Source organism: Exophiala aquamarina (genome assembly GCF_000709125.1).
Source record: "Exophiala aquamarina CBS 119918 chromosome Unknown aczIA-supercont1.3, whole genome shotgun sequence".
NCBI lineage: Eukaryota > Fungi > Ascomycota > Eurotiomycetes > Chaetothyriales > Herpotrichiellaceae > Exophiala > Exophiala aquamarina.
Window position 1 is genome coordinate 1,442,684 of NW_013550585.1, and position 22,235 is coordinate 1,464,918.

General features: G+C 48.7%; 5 protein-coding genes across 5 annotated transcripts; 1 reads left to right on the forward strand and 4 right to left on the reverse strand.

The window, feature by feature from the left end:
- Positions 1-746: 746 nt before the first annotated feature.
- A1O9_04109 (uncharacterized protein) lies at positions 747-1,274 on the reverse strand (the record flags this gene model as incomplete). Its single annotated transcript, XM_013406401.1, has 1 exon — positions 747-1,274. One exon carries the CDS (start codon positions 1,272-1,274, stop codon positions 747-749), a length of 528 nt encoding a protein of 175 aa, XP_013261855.1.
- Positions 1,275-6,739: 5,465 nt separating this feature from the next.
- On the reverse strand, positions 6,740-8,335 carry A1O9_04110 (uncharacterized protein; the record flags this gene model as incomplete). Its single annotated transcript, XM_013406402.1, has 5 exons — positions 6,740-7,177; positions 7,236-7,580; positions 7,659-7,742; positions 7,805-8,039; positions 8,094-8,335. The coding sequence occupies 5 exons, from the start codon at positions 8,333-8,335 to the stop codon at positions 6,740-6,742; spliced, it is 1,344 nt and encodes a 447-aa protein (XP_013261856.1).
- A 2,990-nt stretch (positions 8,336-11,325) lies between these two features.
- Positions 11,326-12,346, reverse strand: A1O9_04111 (uncharacterized protein; the record flags this gene model as incomplete). Its single annotated transcript, XM_013406403.1, has 2 exons — positions 11,326-11,953; positions 12,036-12,346. 2 exons carry the CDS (start codon positions 12,344-12,346, stop codon positions 11,326-11,328), a joined length of 939 nt encoding a protein of 312 aa, XP_013261857.1.
- A 4,896-nt stretch (positions 12,347-17,242) lies between these two features.
- On the reverse strand, positions 17,243-19,068 carry A1O9_04112 (uncharacterized protein; the record flags this gene model as incomplete). Its single annotated transcript, XM_013406404.1, has 6 exons — positions 17,243-17,537; positions 17,603-17,848; positions 17,907-18,280; positions 18,342-18,476; positions 18,530-18,636; positions 18,690-19,068. 6 exons carry the CDS (start codon positions 19,066-19,068, stop codon positions 17,243-17,245), a joined length of 1,536 nt encoding a protein of 511 aa, XP_013261858.1.
- Positions 19,069-20,658: 1,590 nt separating this feature from the next.
- A1O9_04113 (uncharacterized protein) lies at positions 20,659-21,897 on the forward strand (the record flags this gene model as incomplete). The annotated part of the gene is made up of 1 exon (XM_013406405.1): positions 20,659-21,897. One exon carries the CDS (start codon positions 20,659-20,661, stop codon positions 21,895-21,897), a length of 1,239 nt encoding a protein of 412 aa, XP_013261859.1.
- Between the last annotated feature and the right edge of the window lie 338 nt (positions 21,898-22,235).

Consider the following 22,235-nt stretch of genomic DNA (forward strand, 5'->3'; position numbering starts at 1 on the left):
CCATAGTTTTGGCCTTCGATGGAATGTCTAGCCAAACCTTCGGGGCGCGCAAATGGTGAAGCCGTGTGTCGAAGTTTTTGACCTCACTGATGAACTGAATTGTGATGAAGAAACTGCCCACGGCGAAGATTCAGAGATCGGTGACAGCGACGAAGCTGGTTCTGCTGAGAAGACGCAAGATGCTGAGGGTAGTGATTTGACCATTAAGACGAGAACATGGCCTCTGGCACCGATGCTTGGCATCTTTTTACGACTCTTGGAGTGGTTCTGACTGTATTGAATTGAGCACTGAGCAAGTCAGCCGCATGGCGATGGAACCGGGCTTGAGACCAAAAAATGGCATCAGAAGATGGTGCACCACCTGACATTATAGATAATCAAGGTAATTCAATACAAAATCCACATTCAAGCTGCAAAAAGCGACAGAAGAAACTTCTCATCTGTTTTTTTTTCCCGCTACCGTACGGAGTTATTTCGATTCTCCTTTATTGTAGGATTCGGGTGGGACTGGACACGGGAGGGCTCAGGCGCGTCCCAGCAGATCCACGAAATTCAAACGTTGCTTCCTCAATGGCCTTTAAAGCAGCCAAAGGAAGTGCCGTTTCGCGCAGCCACCTTCATCGAAAGAAAATTCCGGTGCTCATTTTCATCAGGCCATCATGGCTTAACTATGCTCACACTCAGATCCACGAATTCACGAATTCGCCAACGCGCACACCCTCTACGACCGATCGCAGTGGCTGGTTCTAAGCATTAGAACCAGCATCCCGAGAAGCTCGAGCAGCCTGGATTTTCAACCATACGGCATATCTCCTCTCATCGACCTCCCGAGCCCAAATCTTCGTCACATCGTAAAACTCGGTGAAAGTAGGCACCTCTTCCGGCAGCCCAACCCACGGCGCCTTAGACCCAGTGTAGATATGGACATCGGGTGCAAGTCTGTGCGGGCCATCCAGGGTTCCCACGCGGACGAACCTTACAAGCGGTCCTCCGCCGGAGTAGTTCGACCACACCGCCACATGGCACTTCGGACATCGTGCGATGGTTTGTCCCTTGCCGCTTTGTGAGGGAGTGACGACTAGGTTCGGATCGGCGCCTAGATACGTCACGCGCTCGGCAGAATAGAGAGCGTTGATTACGAACGCCGACCCAGACTCGCGCTGGCACCAGTGGCAGTGGCAGCAGTGCACTATAAGAGGCTCCCCGGAGGCCTGGTAACGGACATTTCTGCAAGCACAGCCGCCCTCGAGCGAGAGTTCGGACGCCGCAGACATGCTATTATGATAGTTTTTATGTCCACAGTACCAAAATGCTTCCGTTCATACGCTGGAGCGAGCAGGCACTGTGACGACAAGACTTTAGACTTGCGTGAGAGGTGGTAGCGTGTTATAGAGAAAGTGAAATCCAAAATTCAGGAGATTAGAACGTATTGGTTTTGGACTATTTTTGCCTAGGAGATTGCATTGGACGTTCGAGTATTGAAAATTCCAGGTGTAGCTCTTGATTGTTAATGTATACGCCTGTCTGGTCAACACTGGCGGAGGGCGTACCACCTCAGTCTTGGCATCCGGGGCCATCGACGCCTCCCACGTCCTCCGCAAGCGTATTTTCAATCTCTGGGTCAGCGTGTTAACACTTATGTCCCAGACGGTCAATTTCCGGCTGATTATCATTTCTATAAATTATGATTGGTAGCCAGTGAGCGTTCCCTGCATTGCCGTCAACGACTCAGGTCGTTTGAGAGGGGTCCACCCTTTCAATCCCAATTGGCCTGGTCGAGTCCCGTAGTTTCATCCTCCAAATTTACAGGCAAGTATGTTGACTGCAAGAACATTTGGGCAATGATAGAATGGTCCGCGTCCTCGTCCCCCGATGCAAGAGCGAATGTACAGCCGCCAGGGATTTCGACCACTGCCTCCGCCCACCGTATCTCAGTAGCCACCGCATTATCTTCAGCGTCAGTGAAGGCGAGCCGCATTCCACCAGTCTCACTTCTCATCTCGCATGGGACCTCCAAGAATCCCGCGACACTGCCGCTTGCGGTAGAGCGAAAAGCCTCAGCGAGAAGTTCCAGATGAACGGCGGGAGTTTTGCCTTGATTCAGATCTGAAAAAGGACTAGCGCGCTGAGTTTGAGCTTGAGCTTGAGTGTCTGGGGTCGTCCCTGTGATGGGAAGGGGACATGATCATTCCTAAGACGGTCCGAGGGACTCGTCAGACTATATAGTATCCTAAGTACGTACTATACTAGCGCCTGGACGCTCTCGGGCCCGCTTCGGATAGCGTTTGAATAGCTCTCGGAGCTAGTTCGGATGCGTCGAAGCGATATAGTAGACCGCAGTCTTTACAATCGCTTGGCATCGCCAATCACATCCCGAAGAAGGGCCGGCGGCTTCCAAACTTAAATTGAACGATTAGCAAATTTTATGCGAGGTTGTTTCTTGACTTCGGATGATAGATCTAGACTCATCTAACCTTTGGGTTTCAACAGCCAGCCTCATCACGAACGCTAGCATTCTTACATCTTCCCTTTATAATTTCGCGCTGAGTGTCCCAGGTGAGGGTAGCGAAGGAGGCAAATTTTAAGATCCCGGCGTTGGTTGGAAGATGGTGGGGAGGAAGGTGGAATGGATGGGCGAAGGGCTCCATGCTCAAAGACAACGAAGCGAAAGGTGTGGGTGAGGCCAGCGAAGAAGTAACCAAATGGTGGCTTCGCGCACTAAGGACAGGTGTGTTTTCACGAAGGAATCGGGCTCTCCATCTGACAGAACTTGAACACCTAAGCACGATGGCTGTTGGTCCCTTCAAATGAAGTTCACAAAGAGATGACCCCGCCCTTTATCAGATTGTGGAATAATGAAGTAGTGGAATACATTCAGCCTTCTGCGCAAAGACCCTTGGCGGATAATTGAGTGGCGCAATTAGTATTCACCCTGGAAGGTCGAGACCAAGGTCGGGCTCTAACACTGAGGCTATATCTTACATGCGACCAACAGGAAATATAGATCAGACTGTTCTGGCCAAATGATTGCAGCTGAATCGGGATGCCAATGAGACTTGAGTCCGCCTTATCATAAGGCCGATGGCTGCATTTGACATATTTCTCAGCTACGGCCTTCTCAATACGAATCGGACTCTATATATACCAGGAAGCCAATGCCCTAGCGTGACCGGCTGGCAGAGGACCTATTCAAGGAAGGGAGTCTCCGTGACGAGGTCAGGATGACGATCATAGACGACCTGGTCCGACTTCTCCCAACCAGGTCACAGACGAACTGCCAAGGGCTCAACATCTCCGTTGATGGATGCGATCGTTGCCATCAACCACGCTGTGAGTATGTGTCCAGTGGACATTTATGACATCTCCTTGACAAGTTCAAAGATTGAGAAATCCTCCTGGTGAGTTTAAGCACCCTCTATCACCCTAAGAAGAGAAGAAGTAGGTAAGGACTCGGAATCCCTATCAATAATAAATCAACGAATTCCCTAAGGTAAAGCGCTAGAATAAATACTGTAGAAAACTAACTATATTGTAATAAGAACCTACTACTTTCCCGCTCAAGATGGATGCAAGTTGCATGGAGTGCTGCGAGTTTCGAATCGGCGCAACCGATACCTAACCATGGGGATGAAGGCGGAGAGTGGACTCATGGTGGCGAAACCAACATAGCCATTTTGATGGTGAAAACTGGTGTAGAAATTGTAGAAAATAGGCAGAATATGCCCTCTATATGCCCCTAAATAGGGGGGTCTAGGGGTCCCTGCCCAGACCCTTAAAACAGACCTACAACAGAGTCATATTTGCCAACAACTCATCAGAAAAATTGCTAAGAACTCGCTGACTAAGTTGCACTGTCCTTTATGAATTACCGAAGAATAAGTTACCGTTATATTGTCAATACTAAAATCTTCACCCGTAAGCACTTCCTTCACGCTGGAGAGAGTTCGCATTGAAGGTGTGAACGTGCAATAGCAGTAATACCGTATACAAGAATTCAGAAAGCTGAACTTCCAGAAACTCACCATGTTGTAGCAGTCAACAGATTGTACAATATTGTCGACAAGATCAAATGGGTGTAGATTGATCTTGCTCTAGCCAGCTCCGAGTGACAGCTGTGCATGCCGCCTGCATTCTGGCTAACTTTTTGCCTATGAGACGCCCTTCAGCCTGATCGCGCACAAATATGCATGGTTACGGCCATGAGCACTCAGGTAACAACATATAATCATGTGCCCAGGCATGAAACAGACTCCTGGCTCAAAGGACATATCGTCGCCGCGGTTCAGTAGACATCCTCCGTGCATGACGTACGCGTTGCTCACAGGAGCAAACATCGAAGGCAATCATCCTTATCGCATTTCATTGCGTGCAGCTTATCCTTCCAACAGCGGAATTGCTTCTTGCACTTCTGGCACACCCAAATCGAAACTGCAGCAATTGCGCCACCTCCAGCCATAATGGTTCCCGTAGTCTGACAAATCAAAGTTGGATCTGCTAGGCTTCCAAGGGCAATGGCAGTTCCAGTCACCATTGCTCCTTTTGCAGCCGTGGCCCCTTGATCTAATACTCCATCGGTTCTGCTTTGAGTCGAGGTTCTGCTGAGGAAGGAGTATTGAGAAGATGAGGAGGATTGCGAATAGCCGCGGGAACTAGATTAACGTGTGTCAGAATGAATTCCCCTTATTCCACGGTATTACGAATATGTCCGCACTTCATCTTTTCCTTCCACATCCACAAAGCAAGCTGTCTGTCTAAGTCGACTTGTCCGCTCATGCTTGACGTTTGGTCGTTGAGAAATGAATGAGGGCTATCAATTCCCGGTTAAAGTAATTGGTGGGAAGAAGGATCAAGGGGGGGAAGATTATAGTTAACACAATCCAAGTAAACGGCGGAAATGAAGGCCCATCATCGCGCTTTTGTACTTCTGATGCCCACAAAGGCTTCATTTCAGAAAGATGCGTAGGTAAACAACATATCCTGCTCCAGTCAGCTTTTCCAGCTTTGTTTGCTTCCTGATGGCGCCGATGGCTGCAGCAAGGTCGAGCTGTCAACGAATGAATCTACCCACTCTCCTGTCAGCGGCAGGCAGAACTCTCCTCAGCGCACCCAATCCATGCTCCTCCAATCGCCACCACCCACCAGGTCCCGCCACTCTCTAGTCAGTCCCGAGATAATTAGATGGCCCGTCCGGAAAACTCCGCGAAAGGCGGTTGTGTTGTCAATTGACAAATAATGACTCCTACAATTGCTCGAGGACATGGAACCATGGAAAACAGCGCCTTAAGTCACCTCTACATCAGTGCGTGGCAATAAGTTTGCACAAGCCCTAAAATCACAGGGCGACGTTATTGGCTCAGTGGGGTCAGCACGTGTCCGGAACTGTCACCGTCAAGTTCCGCCCTGATGTATTTGGCATTCTCAGAGCCAAAAGGACCAAACAAACATTTCATTGGCGATGGGACGGTAGGGAAACGTTATGCGAGGCGCAATTCTAGATACACCAGGCGAGCGCCTTTCTCTGCACGTTACCAGGGCGTGTCAACTCGCGACTTGGGAGCGCTCATGACTTCTCGGATTTGCTCCGCCGCTAGAAGAGAGACGGAGAATCGGTTCGCAAATATGCAGCCTAGTGCTGTCGAGAGACGCCTCGTAGGGGACAAGGAGGCGTCTCATGACAGCTCTGGTGGGCCTATTGTGAGTTCCAATCCAGAGAAGCCATTTTGGAATTGTTTGAACAACACTGGTTTGGAGTTTAAAACCCTTCGCACTACGAAGGCCGCAAATTCTTTCTTTCCCAGGTGACCCTCAGCGCGGCTCTTAGTGGAGATTTACTGAAATGGAAGGAATGCATTATCTTGTGGTTGGTCAGCGCCTTCAGGCTGTGCATTATACTTCAATGGGAAGTAGTCGCAATTGCGAGGGAAAAGAGCAGCCGCAATCTTTAGAATCTTGCTTTTTGCATGGCATTTCCTAACGCAGTAAGACCCCATAACATCGAGCCCTTTTTGTCTGGAGCCGTTTCGCCCTGGACATCGAAGCGAACACGAGGTCACGCCACTGCTGGATAATTGCCTTAAATCTGACGGTGCAGCCAATACGAGAGATGCCTATCGAGCATTCAATCAGAGATCAATCGTACACAATGAATCTGAAATTCAGAGGACCTCAAAGGTGGCCAAATAACTAACGAAGGCTTTAGACCACGAAGGTTCCCCTTACCGATGCCTGCCATCACCATGGAAGACCTAGAACGACAACTATTTACCGTGGAAATACTACCTAGTTAGTAAAAGTATATAAAGATTACACCGCCAAAAAAGCCCGGTGAAGAGATTTTATATCCTTACTAAAGCTTAGAGACCGATCTCAATTCTAGCGACGCTTAGTAAGATACTAGAGTCGGAAATTATAGAGTTGATTTTATATAGAGTCGATTTTATATAGAGTCGAAAGTTTGAAACCCATAGCCTTCTTTTAATTGACTACTCTAGGACGCGGAAATGGCGATCTATTGAACAAGTACTTCTTGTAGTAGGAAAGACAAGCCTCAGTTAATTCCATTGTGCCTCCAGCGGGATGAGTCAGATATCACAGTATTACACGAAATCTGAGACCCGACACTGTATGCAACCTCTGCAGCAACATCAAGTTAGGACTGCTCTCGAAGTCGAAATCAAGCCTTTCCGGACCATATACACAAAAGCTGCAAACAACACCAAAAGGACTGCCCTCATCAAGGTTAGAACTGTGCAGCCGATGGACCACCTTGCTGAAGCCCGCTCGCCAACCCTCGCAGTTGATCAGGGGCAGGCATTACTGCTGCTCCGCGACCACGCCCTGCTGGAGTACCTCCCCCTCGTGGTAGACCGCTTAGCCCACCGAGAGGCGGGATACCGCGGCCCACAGGCGCTCCAGGTGGAGGTGGAATACCACTAAACGGAGGCCCTCCGGTTATGGGTGGATGACCTCCCCCAGCTCCGGGAGGCGGGGGACGACCCAGTCTCCTGTCTGTACTTTGCATCTCCAAAAAGGAAGAAAGGATGATCCGCAGATTTGGATCTTCCATACTTGAATAGCCAGTCACCTGCAAGTGATTCAGGCCTTGAAGATTTGCAACCTTCCCTTGGACCAACGCGGCAGTTGATGATGGAATGTCCGCCGATTGAAGTGACACAACCTGCAGAATCAAATGGGTTAGCTTCGCACCAGCATCCTGCGGGCCAATCGTGACGTACCATGACAGTAAGTCTAATCCTTGGGAGTCCAATCCCCACAGTCTCGCGGAGTGCATGTACTGGGAGCGATCGACTAAAGGAGCTCTGGAACCATCGACAGTACTCGTTAAAATCCTGGGTAATCGTGAGCAACTCTGGGGAACTGGGCTTCAGGGCTGCAAGATGGTGCCAGTTCATCGCTGAGGCCATGCCCCCAGTCAACGCAGCCAACCCCTCAATCAAGGGAGATGCGATGTTTCCTAGACTCGAACCTTGAGATGGCGATGCAAGGAGAATTACCCCCGCGATGGATCTCAAAAAGCTCTGATAAACAGGGGCACCTTCTTTGTGCATGAATCCCACTAACTTTGCAATAACTTTGTGTCAGCCCAATCACCGATGAAGCAACCATGTCAGTGGCATCGGTATCCCGGTGGCACTTACAGCTCGAGCGAGGATGCCGCCCATGCTATGTCCAATCAGGATTACTTTGGCTGGCGTTCGGCCAATGTTTTTGCCAGCCAAGGCCTGTAAAAAAAGGTTAGCATATAAAAATCGTGCCGGGTATCAAAGGAACAGTGCCTACGTACTGCGCTCTCTCCTCTTCGACCGATAATGGTGTTTGCAAGTGGCCTGGCACTGGACATAATAGAAGTAGAGAAATTTGTGGTTGATAGAGGTTTGGTGGACCAGCCCACTCGGAAGGTGGAAACTGCTTCTCCGCCACTCCGGGTGAGGTGAGCCGAGAGTTCGTTTAGCCAGTTGAAGCCACCTGGTCCTTCCCAAGTCTTGATATCACTGTTCAGTCCGTGTATTGCATAAACCCTAGAATGCATGAGTGGAGAATATACTAGTAAGGGTCAGTTTGGCTCGACTTACTCCCATCCTGCATTTTGCTCAATACGAACCGGGGTAACTGTCGGGTTCACTTGTCCCGAGGGGTCTGGGAGCGGAGCGATCGGTCTTCCTCCCCCAGGTTGCTGTCTCGGAACAGGACCAGGACCAGGACCAGGACCAGGGGCGAGCCCTCCCCTATTTGGCGGGAGACCAGTTGGCGGGGCTATTGGTGGGGAGGCCATTGCTGCTGAAGTGGGCTGAGGAGGGAAAGGAGGGTTAGACATATTGAGATATCCTGTTTGAACGGGCAACACGCGGCGTTCAAGGCAATGGGAGGGAAGGAATTAAAAGAGCAGAGACTGTAAAGTACCTTGACCCAAGGAGCATTTCGCTCACATCATCCAGAACAGTTCATATAGGACCAGCGGCCCATTGACCGAAGCGGCTGCACGTGACAGACATATCAAGGACTTCTTGCCCCCCTGCCAGAAATAGGCACTCCTAGACAATGAGATGCCGCTTCTAGCTATCCCAACTGAATGTGTGTGCTCCCTATGACCAGCATAGTCCATGCTTTACTGACGTGAGTACCTCACGTATGATTTTGGATAACTACCAATTATGGCTCAAGATAATGCGATTATATATAGGTCTGATAGTTCTAACTTCTTACCGTAACACGGGGCGGGGCTGGTGCTCCCAAGAGGGCCATTACTACCTATAACAAGTTCCGCATGCAAGCGCTGACCCCCACCGGCTGACATAGGTACCCAGGAATGGGATCGAACAAGACTTTTGTAAGTGTAAATACCAATGATACTCTGACACCTCACAAGCCACCGTAGGGGCGATTACTCAACGATGCAGATGATCTGGATGACAGGAGTAGACTTCGCTTGGCATTCGCCATTCCCTGTTCGCTTTGAACCATAGCATTGACTTGATGCGGCTAGTGCTGATGATACTTGGGACTCGGCCGATTTGACCATGAGAATAGGATCATTCCGTTTTCGTCTTGGCCAGGTTGGGTTTTCCCTTCTTTATTCTTGGGATACACGCGTTTTTGGTTTGCTCGTATTTCCATGTCAACACGAACGATGACAGTGATACTGCTGCTAGGTAATGATCTAGAAAATGCCCCAGTGTGTGACTGCCATGAATAAACGAACTGGAGGCAAGAGGAATGAATCGAAAGATGAAAAGATGGCGGTTGTGTCTACTTTAGGTTATTTTAGTTATCGTAGGGCTGATTTCTGGCCCCCCAATATTATGTGGAACTTCTAGGGAAGGAAGAGAATGGTGGGTAATAAGGGCTTAGAAGTACTTGTAATCCGTCCGTATGGAACATCCCTTCCCGAATGGCTACGAGTACGGACAATTTTCTTAGCGCCGGCCTCGCCCGTTAGTCTTGGGCGAAGGATACAATCTTAGCTTTAATTTTAGATAAGTAGCGTTTTAGGTAGGGTTTGATTACTACTCGTAGTAAAGAGAAACTATTAAACTATTACTAGCTTTAAGGAACCGAACGGCGTTCCCCGGCTGTATGCTTTAGCATACTTACGAGTACCTACTACTCCCCTGTACGAGCAACTCCCTCGCACTCTCCTGACGCGCCCCCGTGCTCCCTGTTGTTGGGCCTTGGCGCCAAGCGTGCTAGTCAGCTCCCTGCACAAGCTCTCTAATACTCTGTTCTCTCATACGGACCACACCGTCCACCCGCATTATGCTCTCCCGATGCTCTCACGTGCTCCCTCATATGCCCGATTAAAGCGGCCACGCTCCCTTTCCTAAACGAATGTAGTAATCGGTGTAGGTTAGTTCGGGGGCATATTAGCTGCTTATCGTGCAACCCTATATAGAAAGTTACTTAGATGTGATTCGTGAAAGCCGAATAATAACTGAAAATTCGCCATCTTGACTTCCTTCTTAGACGCCACGACGGCGGCGAGTGCAGCGCACTTTCCAAATGCATCGGATAGATTTACCGGATTGTATTTATGGTGCTTGTTCAAGCCTGCTTCTAAATTATAGCAAAACTTACGGGCCTTGATTATTTCTCGTTTTCTTGGTTGAGAAGTAAGTCAGACTGTGGTAATGGCGGAGAAATACATGCCTCCTAGTTGAGGCAGAAGTGCTTAGACGCAAAGACTGGTTCCAAGTTGAGAAATTTGATCGCGTTCTTTTCTGGGCACTAGGATATTGCATGAAAAAGGCAACGTCGTCAGGCTACTCTACTATACCTCTGATAATTCTATGCTTAGTCAATACTAGCCTTTTCCTCCCCCTAAATAAGGTGGAGGGTCTGAAGGAATAAGAGGTTGAGGACATTATAGACTCTGATCTCTGCCAGTTGATCTGCCCGCAGTGTGGAGGCCAGCTAGGTGGAGGCAGATACAACGTGGAGAAGGGTACCGTGTCAGATGTGACAAGGGTGATCGGCGTTCTACAATATTCCGCTGAGTCTTGCAAAGTAGTGGCCGATTGTTTCAGGCTTTCCTCAGCCATCAAGCGAACAAAGAATCTCTTAGCCTTATGATGCTTTCTAGCTTTTGAAGGTCGGCCTCAAGGCTTGAGTTATCTGCCAAATATTTTGGTTGAGAAACTCGACTGAGATACTCTGTCGTACGTTTCTCGTTTGCTTCTCGGGTTTGTTGTTCAGTCTTCTCTAACGTGAAGCATGTTCCACAACGCTCAGGTCAACTGACAACTGCTGGCCATTACGAATCCCTATTCTTTTTTGCTCCATGATAAATACATTGATACTTGTGAGCTGCCGTGACATTGTCGCAAACCCCACATGTCGAAAGTCTGTCTGCCCGAATGGCATGGCTGGATGCCTGTTTCAAAACGTTTCAATCAACATATGGGTGTGCTGAAGTGCGGTCTCCGTACTGGGGAAATGCTTCAGTGCCCCGTGCGACAAACAGGTCACCCATTTCCGAGGTGTGTAGTAGGATGGCCCTGGTGCCCCTGCTTACACTTGTTGCTGATGAGGGCGAGCTTGATCTCGAGAGTCTTCATCTACAAAGCAATCCAATATCTAGTTCCACTGCGTGGGTCAGATCTCTGCTGCAAAGCCCTTTCTCAAGAATTCATGTCATTATATAACAGAATGAAGCTGGCTTTCGGTCGTACATAGCGCCAGATTGTTCGCAGTACGAGCTCGAGACTGGAAGGAGAGAACTTTACGATCAAGTGATCAAGCAAATAAACAAACTTGGGGCTGCAGAGCACATTGAGATCTCCGTGACCTTCTTACCTTCCTAGTAACCGTTCACTTATTCGGCTGATCCTCATAGAATACCAAACACCTAACCTCCACGCTCTCTCTCACAAAGTCCAGGTCCTTCGTCGCTGGATCTACAAATGCCGAGTGTGGCACACGTCTCGCCGTCTTCCCGTCCTTGACGGAATCAAAGCACTTAATCAGCAAAACCTCCTCTGGCGTCATCCCACTCGCATAATACCACTTGTGCTCTGGATTGTACTTCGCATAGAACAATTCAAACCTCCTTCCGGCAGTAATTGTAGAGTACTTCATCCCAGTGTCCTTGGCTGGCAAGTTCACCGTGACGGGGATGAGCTCTTCATCGCGGATGGTGCGGGAGTCGCAGACCGCGAGCGGATCTTTGATGACCGTTCCGTTGATAGGTCGCCAGACGTTGATGATGGACCAGCGGGTCTTAACGAGAGTCTCTACCTCAGAGGGTGACATGTTGTCGGTCAGGACTTCCAATGCGCCCTCGGTGGATTGGTCGATGTGGATATAGCGTGCTGGGGTGACTTGGGTCACTTTGGCATCACTTCGAATCGAAGTCTCTGCCTGTAAAGTGACGTCGAGCTTGTCGCGTGAGTCGCGCCGGGTGATGTGCGAGAAGACGTGGACTCGGGTTGCACCAGTGCTGAAGAGTGTAAAACGCAAGGATCAACGTCTTCGATGACGAGAAACGGATATGAAAAAGTGGCGGGCCGTCTGGTACTTACATCGTTTTCAACAGCTCCTCAACCTCTGGGTAGACTATGCGCTTCACCTGTTCGTCATCCACATAAGCTCTCTCAGCGCTGGGATACTTGGCAAGTTCGAACCCTTGTTTGCTGATGTTAAATTCATCAGCATTCTCTCTGATATCACGGATCTGGACCGGACGCTCGTCGAACTTCCGACGGTAGTAGCCTACAGTTCCTGCCTCGAAGAAGGAATGACCGCCAAGTTCTGGGTCAAGATAGTAATTTAGAGTCGTGTGAATATCATTGGGAGAATGTGTCGATGTTGATGTTGTAACGCTTGGTGACATGTTGTCGGTGAACAGGCAGCTGAACAAAACTCTTGAAGGAAGCAGACAAATGGAACTTTTGTCGTCTTGGTCAGGATTAAAGGATAGGGGGAAGTACCATAACTGGAAGAGCGGGGTTATATAGACGGATGGTTCCTGTATCTTGAATTGTTAGCTGGTGCGTACCTTGGCCGTCGAAGTTACCGAGGCTGTGCCTACTGGTGCCCGGTTTTCTGGGCTGTACATTTAAGGGAGCCATCCCCCTTCCATGATTGCAAATTTGATACGACTTTTCCACCTCCACTTGATATTAACACTAAGTACGGCCGCCACACAACGGCGACGTATGAGTAGTGTGTCCGAGTGTTGGGGCCTGAATTTAAGACGCGAGGTTCACATTTTTATCCAGAATAGGCAGGAAAAATCGTATAAAAGTAAAAATACTGCAAGCCACACTACTGAATATGACATCCCCACATTTTATTCAGTCAACATCAATTGCACTGGTTACTCGCCTGCTTGCTTCCTATTTCTAGAAGGACAAATACATAGTACAACACCAGCCCATACAGCTACACCGTCAACATTATTTGAATCGACAGAAAGAACAAGCTTGTGTTGACTTAGCCTTTTAATGACAGTGGAGCAGGACAGCCCCCGTTGAGACCTCGTACATGCTGTGCCGAGGTTCAGGAAATGAAGCTATACCACCTCACCACCCTCAAGACTTGTGTTGTCTTGCACGTTTATGCATGAAGCGACGCTAGCGGATAGGGGATACGAAGGGGCTAAAAGATTGCGACAAAGCGACAAAGCCTAAGAAGAGAAACACAACAAAGTAAAATTTCGCCAGAACTGCTGCCAGCCCAGTCTTCTAATCGATCCGAGCACAGCATTACATATTTCCGTCTGGATTTGTATCCGTAATATCATTTCCAAATTAATCCCGAGGTAGGAAAGTAAATGGAGGCATCGAAAGCTCTAGTATTCAATGTTCTTATAACCACCGAGACTACGTACGATACAACTCTTTGCAAGGAGGTACGATGTCTTACCACAAGGCCAAAAGTGCTAGATATCATGTTTCGAGGTACGGTCAAGTCATCGACGCCCGCCATACGTCTGCTGCAACCCTATCACACCAAAGAATGTGAATAATTTAACGGTCACCTCGAACTTTTCGCCCGCCGGCATAACTCCAGTGACTGCCGTTCAATATCACCGCCACATTACTGCTCGCATTGCACCGGCCCCACTGCTGTCTGGTGGCAGAGACGCGGCGCAATGCCACTCTCAGCATCTCCTTTTCCCCACACACCTCAAACACGGACATGGCCTACCTGACCCGAAGACCCATTTCCAGTAAATAGCGCAATACCTTGACAAGTCAACGGTGGCATATCCAATGTGCCTAGAATTTCGATCCTTTGCAAGGAATAAATATCCTACACCTTCAGAAACTTCTTTTTCGCAAGTCCTGGCCAATTTTGACTGACGCAGATACATCTAACGATGAATTGGATCGGGTGGGAAAGCCGCTTGTGGCGTACTGTACGTAGCCTCCAGCGGAAACATCTCTTCTCATCTAGAAATTTCTGTATCACGGGATCCATCATTAGCATTTACCGAGATCGCGCTATCGCCAACAGTAGTGTTATCTCGACCAAAGGTTTCCTTTTTTTTTACAAAATAGAGAGAAAGGCCCGAATTGTCAAGCACTAGCATATCGCCTCAACGGTACTTTCTATTGCTCCTCCTACCGATCATAGCGACCTTGAAGCCCCCGCCGACCACAATCCATCTATTACCGGCAGAGGAGTGACCGTAGGTCGTTCCTCATCACCTGACTACACTGGCCATGAAGGCGTTACTTGGAGTCGCCTTCTAGGCTATCATATGCGCAGCCATAGAAAAAGGCCGCGTACGGGTTGGGCATGGGAGGATGGGGCTGAAGTCAAATAGCAGCTACAACGGGACAACCTGCTTTTCAGGAAGACTACACTATGGAACCATTATTTGCTGGGGGGGGGGGGGGGGGGGCATGCGGACCAAGCTTTTACCAATTCCTAAGGATATTGACCGGTACGACAGCAATCACAACCTTGTCGATTTGGCGGATCAGCTGCGAGGTAACTTGATGTGCCGGCGACAGTGGGATACTCGTACATGGGCGTCCACTTGCCTACTGGTTAACTGAATTCGGCCTAGCTAATTCCTACCTATCTTGGCATCATTGGCACCCGCAGCATGTCTTGCGGGAATGTCATTCCCCGGCGATTGTGATGGTAACAACGTCTGCTTTCGTTGTTCATGTTATATTTGTAGTGATGCCAAATTGGGGGTAAATGATCCCGACTTTCGCTCCAAGAATTGGCAAAGAGAGTGGTCCTGACCTCTAACCTATACGTCAATAGACCATCTGTAATCTTTGTTGTGAAGAGGAAAATCCTGTCGACCCCAGATCCTGGCTCAAATTGCTAACGGCGGTGACGGTTTAGACTAACCTGTACGTCGATAGCAAGGTGTAAGTTGTCCCAGATCCTGGCTCGGTCTGACCTATGCATCAATAGCCTGCTTAAATACATTTGGTTCAAGGACCAATGGAGATTATCGAGGCGCACTGACGCAGGTGAAAGTTTGCGGCCCTTTGTATGGAGATAGCTGTCAGGGCTAAGCTCGGCCCGCTGTTTACGGGGTTCACTTGTTGGGGAACAAATACAATATTCCTCGTCTGTAAACAGGATAATTTTGAAATCGCTTCCTCCTATCGGTGTTTCCCCAGGTTTGGTGCATCTCGTTTCGGTTGAGCATGATGAACTTGAGAGATATACGCAGGTTTGTGCCATAAACGGGAAATACGAATAGGAGCAATGAGCTCAGCTATTGGTCGCAGTCACTACCGCACCTGCCGCAATCTTTTTCGTGTTGATCCTTCGCGTCGGTCTTTGACGTATGTCACTTTGTCCCTCATTAAGTACTTATGCCGCTAAGCTAACCTTTCCCTTTAATTTGAGCAGAAGGAACTGTTCAACTCGGTTAACCAAATAATAAAGAAAGACGCAAATTGAATGCACCGTTCTTGTTCTAGAGCAATGCAGTGTCGCTTGCTTCACAGGCCACAACGGGTGTCTTATACTAAACTTGTCCCTCGATCTCAATAGTAGATGTAGGTAGGTATCGTGGTAAGGATCTAGCGTTCGCCCGATGGATCAACGAGCTAAGCTCCATCCGGGCGGATGGCTTGAGAGGAGCTGGCATCATGATCCGCAGTAAGCACCATAGTATTCCACTTGTGGGGCATATGGTGGAGTAATGTGTGATCATGAGAGCCATCGATATGAAGGATTGAGGGGTAAATGCAAAATCATGAGAGCCTTGTATCGAAAGTGTTCGATGTAAGTTAGAGATAATGGGTTCAAGCCATAGCGGCGAGTGGTGATTTGGTAACCAAAATATACTAGCTGAAACTAACTAGCCAACAGGTTAGACTGCGCCCTTTGGTGCAATGTATGCTCTTGGGTGCGCTCAAGGTATAAAACAAGCTTGTGCCAAAGTATCAGAACTTCAAGTTCCTTCAGGGAAGACATCAACTCTCAAACGGATCAGACTACAGTAATTCATCCAAGTTCCAAATAAATCTCCCTCCCAAAATGGTATCATTCAAGGTAAGTCTGCCTTTTTCGGGTTCCAATGTCGAACGGATGTTTCTTACAGTAAGTACAGTTATCTGTAGTAGCGGCTATTGCCTATCTATCCTCTTCGGCAGTTGCGCTTGCTGCAGTGAGCATCACAACATACTTGGACGATTCGACCTGCAAAGTCAACGCTATCACAAATGCCAATGTTGTGGAGGGATTTTGCGTGAATCTGGCAAACTTCCCTGCAGCAGGGATCTCAATAACTGTTACGACTGCTTGCCCGTCTGGTGAATCCGCTATTCTACAACTTTCAGAAGATTGCGATGTCAATCCAATTGAGTTTGGTCCGCTATCAGGTACCAGCTGCCACTCGCTCAATCCTGCGATCACTGGTGCTGCTCTCAAGCTAGTTTGCAGGTAGATCACAGAAGCTCTGCCGACACAGATCAAGAAGATTCTGGACGATACACCTTGATATGAGTCAGTGTTGCAGAATCATATACTGTTTTAGCTGGGACTATAGTTCCATCCTGAAAAGGATAGAACGAACTCTCAAGGAGAAATTGAAAAGGAGTTAGGTTTATCAAGAAAATAGCAATGTATATCTCCCAAAGCACAGACTATTTAGAAAGTATTGAGACTTCCCTTGGAGCCTTGTCCCTTGTCCACAAGCGCCGGCAAAGGTCTTGTCCGAATCCTCCCGCAGACCAAAGTGTCAAGTTTGTGTGTCAGCGGGAGCCGAGCTCGCTTTCCATTTCCCCCCAAGACACGTCGATTGAGCAGTCGCAATATAGCCTGTTGGGCCGAGTTGCCCCACATCGCCTATTGTCGTCAACGATAGGAATACAAACGTCTAGCGGGCGAAATAGTGTTAGTGTAGCATATTGGGCGCATAACCCTGTGTAAGTTGAACTTTATATAGAGCCACGGGGAAGAACATGGTATCCGACCTTCAGGATATGCAGACATCGTGCTGAGAAAGTCGACGTTGCCGGGTCGAAGAGTTTAGCATGCTAAGGAGACTCCTATCACACAACCGGTTGAATCCTCAGTCTTCAGATTCGACAAATTATAAATACATTTAGACTGTGAATCAATCAAGCACAGCCTTTGCTGATCGTTATCAAAATTATAGCCATTCAACGAGGCTGCGACCCGTGTCGCAATCAGGCAGCGCGGAGCTATGTACCAAGGATGCGTACATTTTGCCAATTGCTGGACCATTGTTATGAAATCAGCTTTTGCAGCCTTGAAGCGGCCATTGAGAAGGCCCTCACACCTAGACCCCTTCCTCGTGTTTTGCTACCCCCCCTTTTCCAGTATTTTCTTTTTGTTCGTCCAAGCTCTCCTCCACCTGGTCAAAGTTTGGGCTTTTCCCAAAGCTTCTCAGTGGCACGCACTGATTGAACAAGAGGTCGATCTGTTCCAAGGACTTGCCCTTGCATTCCGGAACACAATAGTATGTGAAAATGAAGGCTAACACCAGATTACCACCAAAAATGAAGCCAACTTTGGAACCCAAGGCAGCGTATGGCTCGTAAAGGAGGTATGGAATGGTAAACGAAACGACGAAGCTGGGTGAGCGTGAATCAACATGTGAAAGATATATCAGAAAGAGGGAATTTAATTGGTGACTTACTTTGTGATGACGTTAACAATCGACCCCGTCCGTTGAGATGCATCGCGAAGGCGGAGGGCGGGGACTTCGGTTGTTACAACGAATGTAAGCGGTGCCCAAGCAAAGACGTAGCCCGTTGAAAAGATTGTCATCATGGAGACCACCGCGATCTTCACAGCCTGGGAAGAGGGTTCCGAAATTGTTCCAAGCGAGCCTAGAATGATGATGGCGACAAACTGCCACACGGTTCCGATCATTAGGAGTGGTCTATAGCCCAGAAGTTAGCCTCTCGAGTCCGAATTGGGATATTTATGACGGAGCTCACCGTCGTCCAACGCGATCGTTGAAATATAGAGCCACGCAAACGACAACAATGTTGCAGATTGAAATTATGACCGTCATGTTGAAAGGATTGACGCCTCCAAGGCCGCGAATGAAGATAGCACCGTACGTTGAAATAAATGCTTGACCAGTAGCCATCTGGAAAAAGTTCATTCCCAGTACGATTGCGGTTCTCTTAATGTTGACACCCTTGAATAGCTCCATGTAATTTCCCTTCTCACTTTCTAGTGTCAAAGCATACTGGAGAGCAGACAGATGTGTTTCGATCTCATTGGCACCCAGTTTCTCCCCTCCAAGCTTGCTCAGCGACTCTCGAGCTTGTTCAACTCGACCCTTTGTTAAAAGCCAGCGAGGTGACTGGAGTACGATTAGGCGATGGACTGTTGTGGAGGCTATGATATCGAATACTGCTGCTTACCTCGGGAATCTTGAAGATCATGACCATGACTATGGTCGGAACGACGTAGTATAAGCCGAGAGGAATTTTCCAAGACGCATTCCCACTCAGCTCGCTCGTACCTCTGCATATACAATTTATGATGAGAGTGCCAGACTAGTAACTCTGAGAACGAAAGCGAATGCCAGAAACTTCGAGACTTGACGTACCATTAAACTCAGTTGGTACGATCCAACAGAAAACCCTCGAATGGCTGATGGCATGATCTCGGACTGATAAACTGGTACCACCGCCAGCTCCATCCCGGTATATATATCTGAAAATATGTAAGCAGTCGGAAGCCGCGTGGCGTGAGGTGGTATCATTTACAATTAAGAACTCGAGCTGCCATAATTTGTTCCCGCCTTGATGAGGTGATGGCTATGGTTGCTGGTATCAAAGCCCAGGCACTCATACTGAACATACACCATCGTCGGCCCCACTGATGGCTCACCATGCTGCCAATAGCAACGCCAGCTGCGAACCCAATAAAATTTAAGCTGTTAAAGAGCGAAAGCCAGACGGTAGGTAAGCGATATCGGCCGGTCTTGAGGTCAAGCTCTCCGAACTGGTGTTGGAATGCTTCCATCGCCTGTGCTGTGGCGTACCCTGCGTTGTCAAATCCATAGTTCAATGTCGAGATGGCGATCACACCGAAAGCTAGGGCGAGGTTTTTGTTGAAATATTTCAGGATTCGGTTGGATGACATTGTGGAGGGCGTTTGCAAGGAGTCGTCAAGAAAGAACTCCAGAATCAAGTTACTAGCCATCCCAGCAAAGTAGAAATAATCGACCGTATGATATATATAACTTCGAATATATCCCTGCACACATTTCTTGGTGGATGGTGAGCCCATAGACAAATATGCGGAGCCCCGCATAATTCTGGCTGGCGAAAGCGAGACAAGCCCAGCTACGAAGCCCCTCTTCAATCAGTGTTGCGATTGGGCAAAATATGGCGGGACACTGCCAAGACTACCCCTGTTTCTCCGGGGAGCGGGAGTCGGGGGGATGGTATCTGTGGGACCTTACCTTCCACGATTGCACGTAAAAGGGCAATCCGCTCCCAGGTCCCCCCGAGATCCAGTTCATACTATCGCTTGTTGGGTTTGTTCTCGATGCCGAAACGTTGGGAGCGTCCTGGTGTGGTTCGTCAAGCTCGCAAGGCTGCGGAGATCTGCTTCCAGTGCCGTAATCGTAAAGTGAGTCTGTGTTCTTGTTGGCCAACTCTGTGCCCATGTTGATGATCATGCATTGGGGCTAGGTGCGGTGTGGTGGCGAGACTGGGGGGTGTGAAAACTGTCTACGACTGGATTTCGAATGCTCGCTGTCGAGCTCTAGTTGGATTCAGGGACAGCAGCAGCAAGAACCTACGACCAGTGGAAGGGGCAGTAGAGTTTTTGAAAACCAATCTAGACTGGAGAGGACACGTGTTGCCCGAGCTTGCTGTCAGTGCCGTCGTAAGAAGGCCAAGTGCTCTGGCCATCTACCATCTTGTGAAAGATGCTTAAGCCGACTTATCCAATGTCAATACCCTGACTCCCTCAAGCCGGTTGCGTTGAGCTCAAGTGCAGCAAAGCCACTCGTGGACAAAAGGGCTCCAGATAAAGCAAGTTCACGAGAGCACAGTACCGAGCCCACGACCCGCATCTGGTCGCATTACTCGCTTCCCTCACCCGCACCGGCACTGGGAAGGTGAGTACTCCGATCGATCGAGGTTGCCTTGACTGACTCTAATCAGTGGTTTCAATGCGAACAGAATAGTTATTGATCAACATGTTGCAGCATTCTTCGATTTTGTCTACCCAATCCCATGTTTTGGCTTCATCCACAAGCCTTCTTTTCTCCATAGCTTCTCACAGAACAAGCATAATCCTCGGCTCCTCCAGTCAATCTGTGGCGTAACCGCCAGGTACCTCTTACCTAATGACATACAACGTCAGCAAACAGCGATCACATGGATTAACGAAGCGGAAAATCTCCTTCTTTCACGGGCCAGCGAGCCTACAATTTCTGACGTGGAGGCCCTCATGTTGGTCTGTCTGGATCATGTCATATCCCGTCGGTTTACAAAAGCCATGATATCCACAGCTCTGACAGTCAGGCTGGCGTACATGATGAGGCTGAATCACGAAGACAGAAGGATAGCACCTCTCACTCAAGAGCGCCGCACCCGACTCATGTGGTGTATCTTTGTTTTCGACAAATTTTTTTCTAGTGGCAAAGCTGAGTTTACACTATGTCCTAAGGACACTATTCATCTGCAGCTCCCATGGCCAGAACAGTCATTCCTTCTGGATATGCCAGTGTCAACCGAACCTTTGAGGCTCTCTTGTGGGCATGAGGCCCAGGGTACCTCTAAGTTGGGTTTCTTGGCGCTTTGCGTTCGCTTGTTAGACATCCGGGATCGGATCTCAAGGTATGCTTTCCTATTCGAGGAGGTGCATCAGAGTGGTAACACGATCGATAGGTTGATACAGAAGATCATACGCCACCATAAACATCTCTCAGACTACCTTCCAAAGCTTCAAACTCTGGAACATGAACTTGAAGCCCTGCGGCTTTCTCTTCCTCTTGGTTCTATTTTCACCACAAAGAACGTGTTTCTTCGTGCCTACACACCTGAGCGCACCATGTTTGTCATGTTTCATGTCTGGTGGCATCAATGTCATTGCGATCTTTACCGGTTCACCATCCCCGGATTCAGAGAAGCCCTCCCGGCAGATGAACTTGAAGCTCTTCCTAAGGTATTTTCGTCATATTGCCGAAAGAAATGTCTAGAACATGCTCTTGGGGTTTCCAAGGTTATCTCCTGTGTGATTGAGTTAGGGGAAGACATATTCATCACTGATCCTAGCATTGCTATATGCTCATTTCACTCCGCACGGATTTTGTTCCACTTAGGACAACCAGAGCTCGAAAATTTACCAGCATCGGAGCTCCTTGCCAATCTGACAACGTGCTCGAAGATCCTTGATCTTCAAGCAGGGATTTATCCAACCACTAAACTCCTCCAGAGTGGCATTCAGGACTTAATCCACGATCCACGGCCTAATTCGGGCAGATCTAGCCCGCTGCGCTCATCGTGGGAGGCAAAACAATCGAGTGATGAGAGAGAGTCGTCACGATTACAGGCAGGAAAGAGCTCCGAGTCCCATGATATTTGCTCGAAGTATAGTATTGCTGAAGAAATTCGGAGTCTGAAGTTCCCAGCCGAAGAATACGGCCTGTTACCTAGTTTCGTCGTCGAATCCGAACGGCTTCAAGGACTCGATCGGAATGATAGGAATGATAGCGAGCATTTTCTGGGGACCATGACTCAACCAGACGAAGACAATATGTCTCTAGGACTTAGTTCTCGTGTAGAGTCCACCTTACCCATCCCAGATACTCAATGTCCTACATTTTCACCTAGATTTGGTGCTTGGTATGGGACGGAGGATGATGGATTGTCGATGATGTTGGGGTTGGATCTAGATCGGGGCCTGGCACAACCTGACATTTTCTTGGACGCGTTCTTCCCACCAGAAAATGTCTAGTCTAGGTATTCTGATATAGGCATTCCAGGGCTATGAATCTAAAGGTATAGGCACCTATCTCCGCCGATCCCTTAAGGACACGGGCAACCAATCCCTTGAACCTGTCTGATGGAAACCAACCCCATGACTGATGCTGGAGATATCCCCTGGTCGAGAGACATCATTTGACGAACAGACTCCTCGGTAAGAGGGGAGACCACAAAAGGGTAAAATGAGATACTGTGGGGCTACGATTCCAGCCTCCCTCCTTCGGATGTCGGGCGGAATGTCTTCGACGCCGAAGTAAGGGCTCCGAGGATGTACTATACAGACTAGCTACGGTCAAGATAACCTGCAAG